The sequence below is a fragment of the Penaeus monodon genome, chromosome 29, assembly GCF_015228065.2.
Source record: "Penaeus monodon isolate SGIC_2016 chromosome 29, NSTDA_Pmon_1, whole genome shotgun sequence".
Lineage (NCBI taxonomy): Eukaryota > Metazoa > Arthropoda > Malacostraca > Decapoda > Penaeidae > Penaeus > Penaeus monodon.
Window position 1 is genome coordinate 20450172 of NC_051414.1, and position 6114 is coordinate 20456285.

Below are 6114 nucleotides of genomic sequence, written 5' to 3' on the forward strand. Positions count from 1 at the left end.
GGGTCCTGAAGCTCGCACGCATAAGCCGGTGGCACTCACCCGGTTGGCCCCGTGTCGTCGCTGTAGCAGGTCGGGTCGACGGGGCGGCACTCGTCGCACGCCTCGCCGTTGCGCGTGCAGGTGGCGACGCTGAGGGAGATGACGCGGCCGTTGCGAGTCGCCGTCACCTTATACCACTTCCCGTCGGCGACGTTCCGACTCACGCCGATTCGAGTGATGGCCGTGCGGGCGCCGCCAAAGCTGAAGCGGGGCTGGCCGCCCTTCAGCTCGATGGCCACGAAGTCGGAGCGGCCTCCCGATTGCAGACCGTAGTTGTACACGAGGAGGGCGTCCGGCTTGTTGGTGGAAAAGGTGATGGAGATGTCGTTGGTGGTGGAGTCCAGCGTCGGGAAGGTCATGTAGGAGAGCTCACTGAAGCTGAAAGTGGACTTCTCGCAGTGCGTGCCGTAGAAGTTGATCTTGCACGAGCACCTGTAGCTGGGCTTGAGCGAGATGCACGAGCCGCCGTTGAGGCAGGGGTTGGGGCGGCAGGACTCGCTGGCCAGCTCGCACTGGTTGCCGCGGTAGCCGGGGCGGCACAGGCAGAAGAAGCCGCCCTCGAAGGTGGCCTGGCAGGAGCCGCCGTTGCGACAAGGGTTGTCATCGCAGGCGTTGGTCTTGTCAACCTCGCACTGGCGTCCCTGGCGCGATGGCGGGCACGAGCACACGAAGACGAACCCTTTCCTGGTGCAGGTTCCTCCGTACTGACAGGGGTTGGGCGAACAGGGGTCCTGCCGAAGCTCACATCTGGATCCCGTGAAGCCCTGGCGACACCTGCACGACACGTCGTGGCGGATGAGCGGCGACGTGAAGATGAAGTCGGGCGAGTCGGTGATCTCCGTCTCGTCGTAGGCGTGGATGCCGTGCGAGCACTCGCCCCCGTTCTCGCAGGGCGTGTCGCTGCAGGGGTTGTAGTCGATGATAAGTTGCAGGCCCTGCAGCGACTGCGTCAGCCTTGGCTCCTCCGCGGCCAGCTTCCGCGTTACATCGGCCGGCGAGAGGAAGGAGCCCGATTCGGCGTCGGCCACGGTCAGCGTCAGGTCGGTGTGGGACTCGACATTGAGCATGGAGTAGATCCTGACGGTGCCGCCCGAGAACATTGGCACCAGCGTGTTGATGAAGGGCTTGTAGTACAAGGTGAGGAAGCGATCCGCGGTGACATTCAGAAGACGCAGGGTCAGGCTGTTGCTGAGCGTGGCGTTGTCAAAGGACTCGAACTCTACGGTAACCTTCGAAGTGACGTCGGGATGGATGCCGTCATTACCTAAGACTCCGAAGGTGTAAGTGCGGTCATGTGTGACGCGGGCCGCGTGCAGGTTGCATGCATTGGGGATGGAGAAAATAGCTGCATCCTGCGTCAGTATTCGGCAGGAGTACTGCCCGGCTGTGTCGGCGTCGTTGGGGTGAACATCGGCCACTTTGCCTCCAGGGAATACGCCACGGAAGGTCTGCACCTTCACCGTCACGGTCCTCGGGGTGGAAGCCCAGTCGTTCTTGTCAAGGACAATGATGGTGACCGGGTACTCGGATTTCATCTTGGGTTTGCCGCTGTCCTCGACCTCGATGCGGAAGTTGAGCTCCTTCGTGGTCTCTCGATCAATGTTGCGCGTTGTCTTGACCTCGCCTGTGGTCTGGTCCACGGTGAAGAACTCGCGGTGTTCGCCGCCGACGATGTAGTAAGTGAATGGATGGGTGTTTGGAGCCAGGTCTGGGTCGGTTGCACTCAGGGTCATTACAGAGGTCATGGCAGGCTCGTGCTCAGAAACATAACCTACGATGTCTGGAGGATCAAATTGAGGTCCATTATCGTTCACATCATCTAGAATGACACGCACGAGGGTTGTGCCGGTCTGAGGAGGCGTGCCATTGTCAATGGCCCCGACGGTCAGGTTATAGACCTGAATAGTTTCTCGGTCTAGCTGCGCTGTGGTCTCAATCACACCGCTCTGAGGGTCCACCTTGAACACCTGGCCCAGGTTGCCTCCGATGATGGAGTAAGTGAACTGATTGTTTTTCGGTCGGACGTCGGAATCCACAGCCGTGACATTGACGACTAGCGTACCGACAAGCGCTCCCTCAGAGAGCCTGGTTTCATACAGCGGCTGAGAGAACACTGGGGGATCGTTGCCATCCTGAATGGCAATGATAATCTGCGCTTCGTCAGTGTCGTTGCCGCGGATGCTGCCGGCGTTCTTCGCCATGACAGTCAGAACCACTCTGTTCTGACTCTCGCGGTCGAGGCTGCGGGCCACCGTGATGACGCCGGTGGTTGGCTGGATAAGGAATCCGCGGTCGTTGCTTGCGCCCACCAGGAGGTAGTATACGAGACCGTCCTCGCCCTTGTCCTCGTCTGTGGCCTGGATGGCACCGACAGACGTTCCGATTCTCGCTGATTCTGAGACGGTGAACTGGAAGACCGGCTGGATGAAGCGCGGGAAGAATTCGTTTCGGCCGGTGACGTGGATCACCACCTCGGCCGAGCCCCACTGAGACTTGTCGGGGTTATTGGCTGCCCTTACATCTAGTACGTAGCTACTCTTCTCCTCGTAGTCGAACACTCTCCGTGACGTGATCACTCCCGTCTCGGGGTCTACTGCGAAGAACTCCTTGCCGTCGCCGCCCACCAGCGTGTACTCAATGACAGCATTGCGGGCGGAGTCGATGTCGGTAGCGTTGAGCTTGAACACAGTAGTCCCCGCTGCGGCGTTCTCGGCGATGTAAGCATCGTATTGCTTTTCGCTGAACCTTGGCGGGTTGTCATTGATGTCCGTGAGTATGACGGTGAGCACAGCTGTGGACTGGAGGGGCTCGAACGCGAGGTCGTGGGCCGTGATGTTGAGCCGATACTCTTGCACGGCGTCGTAGTCCAGCGGATGCGTGATAGTCACGTCCCCGCTGCTCTCATCGATCGCGAACTTGCCAGCCTCATTGCCGCTCGTGATGGAGTAGCGCACGAGGCCGTTGGGGCCCTTGTCGCTGTCCGTCGCCGTCAGCGTGCCTATGGTCGATCCGAGGGGCTCGTTCTCGGGGACAATCACCTGGTAGCTGACGGCTGTGAACTCCGGCGTGTGCTTGTTTTCTCCTGTCACCACCAGTGTCACCAGAACGTCGTCCTTTTTCGGAGGAACGCCGCGGTCCAGAGCTCGGATGAGCAGCATGAACTGGGCGTCGACGCGGTCCTGGAGGCTCCTGGCCACCGTGATCCAGCCTGTGTTCGGCTCCAGCATGAAGTAGTCGGTGCCGTTACCGCCCACCTTCTGATACTCGATCTCGGCGTTGATGCCGAAGTCGCGGTTATCGACGGCCATGATCTGGATGATGGACATACCGACGGTGGAGCTTTCGGGGACGGGCGTGAAGTAGTGGTCTTGAGTGAACTTGGGAGGGTTGTTGTTGGCGTCCACCACGTTGATGACGACGGAGCTCTCCGACGACATGGGCGGCTTCCCATTGTCGGTGGCAACTACTACCAGCTGATACTGGTTCTCCGGTGACGGCCCCTTCAGAGTGTGCTTGTACTGGAGCGCTTGCTTCGATAGTATTTCGCCGCTGGAGGGATCCACGCTGAAGAAATCCGACGGGAATTTCAGCGAATATGATATAACGCTGTTCGGCCCTTGCTTGTCCCGATCCGTTGCCGTGACTTGCCCGACGAACGCCACGCTGCGCTGCAACTCCGGGAAGTTGAACACATAGTGGCTCTGCTCGAACTCTGGGGCGTTGTCGTTCTCATCCTGCACGGTGATGGTGAGGGGCGTCTCGGCGCGCCACGAACCGTCCACAGCAGACACCTTCAGGAGGTACTCATCATTGAGCTCGCGGTCAATGGCGCTGGCCACGGTCACGTTCCCGCTCACCGGGTCGATGTAGAATTTTCCTCCGGGGTTCTCCGTGAAGCTGTAGGTCGCGTTGGCGTTCTGGCCGATGTCGCGGTCGCTGGAGGTTACCTGGATAACGAACGTTCCGACTTCGGCGTTCTCGGTGACGTTTACGCTGAACAGCCTCGTGAACCTCGGAGGGTTGTCATTTTTGTCCTGCACCGTGACCACTACCATGGCCGTGCCCGTCTGCGCCGGCGTGCCCTTGTCCACCGCCTCCACCGTCAGCGTGTACACCTCCACTTCCTCGCGGTCCAGCTGGATCTTGGTGTAGATCTGGCCTGTCTCCGCGTCGAGCGTGAAGGCCTCCGCCGCGGGCGAGTCCTGTCTCAGCTGGTAGATGACGTTGGCGTTGGTGCCGGAGTCGCGGTCCGTGGCGCTGACGGTGGCCACCAGCTGCGGCGGGTACTGCGCCTCCTGGATGCTGGCATTGTACACCGCCTGCGAGAACACAGGAGCGTTGTCGTTGAAATCAGTCACGTTGACGACGAGGTGCGTGACGGAGGTGAGAGGCGGGTCGTCAGCGTCCCTCGCAGCGACCCACACCTCGTACCTCGGCGCCGTCTCGTAATCCAATCCGAACTGCGAGATTCGCAATTCGCCCGTCTTTTTGTCCACCGTGAAGGCCTGGCCGACGTTCCCGCCGGCGATGCTGAAGGTGACAGCGCCGGTGGGCCCGGCCTTCGGTGACGTGGCGGTCAGGGTCGTGACCAGGTCTCCGCGCGCGGCCTCGCTGAAGCTGAAGGTCTTCTCGAGCGGCTGGAACTCAGGGAACATGTTGTTGGGCTGCAGCTGCACCACCAGCCGGGCCGTGGCGGACAGGGGCGTCTCGCCGGAGTCCGTCGCCAGGACCTCGAGCTCGTAGGTCGTGTCTCCCACGAGCCCCGTCGAGGCCTTGATCACGCCCGTCTCCTGGTTCATGTAGAACTTGTCGGCGTCGTTGCCCGACAGGTAGTATGTGACCCGCCCGTTGACGCCTTCATCAGGGTCCCTCGCCTCGCCTCCGAACACGAAGTCGCCTGCAACCAACAAAGGAAACTCGGTTAGCTCCAGTAAATTATTTCCTATCGATGTTAGTGTCATCTTCACTCGTGTTGCTCAATTATACAAACGACTCGTTAAAGCAAACTGATAAATATGGGACCTCACCCTCCTCTTGCAACACATGTAGTTGATATGAACTGATCACAACTACTGACGTGATAATACTAACATTCAGGTGATTAATAAATAAGGTTAAACAGCAGTCTCGGAGACATGAATACCCATTATTAATAAATACAGTTATCAACGTAAGAAAAATAAAAATGAAATCATTAATCAATAAGATAAACAGTAGAACAGTACAAGTCGCCGGAAAGAAGTTACAGAAAAGGAATAGAAAATAGAAGAGTTGCATTACAAGAGCGAAGACTGAAAGCGGGAAAGCGAGGCCCACCTCAGGCGAGACCGGGGGGGGGGGGGGTACTGACCTGGGGCGGTGGGGTCCGGGACGTGGATGAGGTACTGCTCCTGCGAGAAGGCCGGCGCGTTGTCGTTCTCGTCTGTCACTGTCACTGTCACCTGCGAATAACATACATATACGCGTTATCAAAAAGTTAAGACACATCAAAGTAAATCTATTTGATGATACAAATAATTAGATTTTATCATTGTGCAACATTAATTTTCATTCCATAACACTATCAGCTGAGATAAGTGGATTCTCTTAACCAGGCAAATCTTCCACTGTGGAGATTCAGTTCCCAGCGGCCAATTACCCGCGCCCGTGCCTTCGTTCGGCCGCGATGTCAAAACACGTCGTAAAAGGCTCGAACTCTCACCTGTGTGGTGGCGGAGCGCGGCTCGGTGAGCGAGGAGTCGTGGGCCTGGAGGATCAGGGAATACTGTGGCACTCGCTCGCGGTCCAGGTGGGCCACCGTGCGGATGATGCCGGTCCACTCCTCGACCATGAACACGCCGGACGCGCCCTCGAGCAGCGAGTACCTGCAGAAGCGACAGAACGCGCGGGTTAGCGAGCATTACAGGGCAGCGTTCCGTCGACAACAGGGATGAGTTGTATTTACAGAACGTGTAATGTGTACCCATCTATCTCACACGGATTCTTCTCCTGTAGGCATGGCATTAAGTCAAGTAGTACAATATAAGTAACAATAGAGCATCGCATCCTCCTTCATAAAGAACCGAATGTAATGGA

The 6114-nt window shown here is 58.1% G+C and overlaps 1 protein-coding gene across 1 annotated transcript in view; it reads right to left on the reverse strand.

Annotated features, from left to right (window-relative positions):
* The window catches only part of LOC119591767 (cadherin-related tumor suppressor-like), a gene marked incomplete at its 3' end in the record, with an annotated part of 104813 nt that overhangs the window by 7493 nt on the left and 91206 nt on the right, over nucleotides 1–6114 (reverse strand). Inside the window, 3 exon segments of the mRNA XM_037940514.1 lie at nucleotides 40–4936; nucleotides 5390–5480; nucleotides 5741–5903. Coding sequence (XP_037796442.1) covers nucleotides 40–4936; nucleotides 5390–5480; nucleotides 5741–5903 — 5151 coding nt within the window.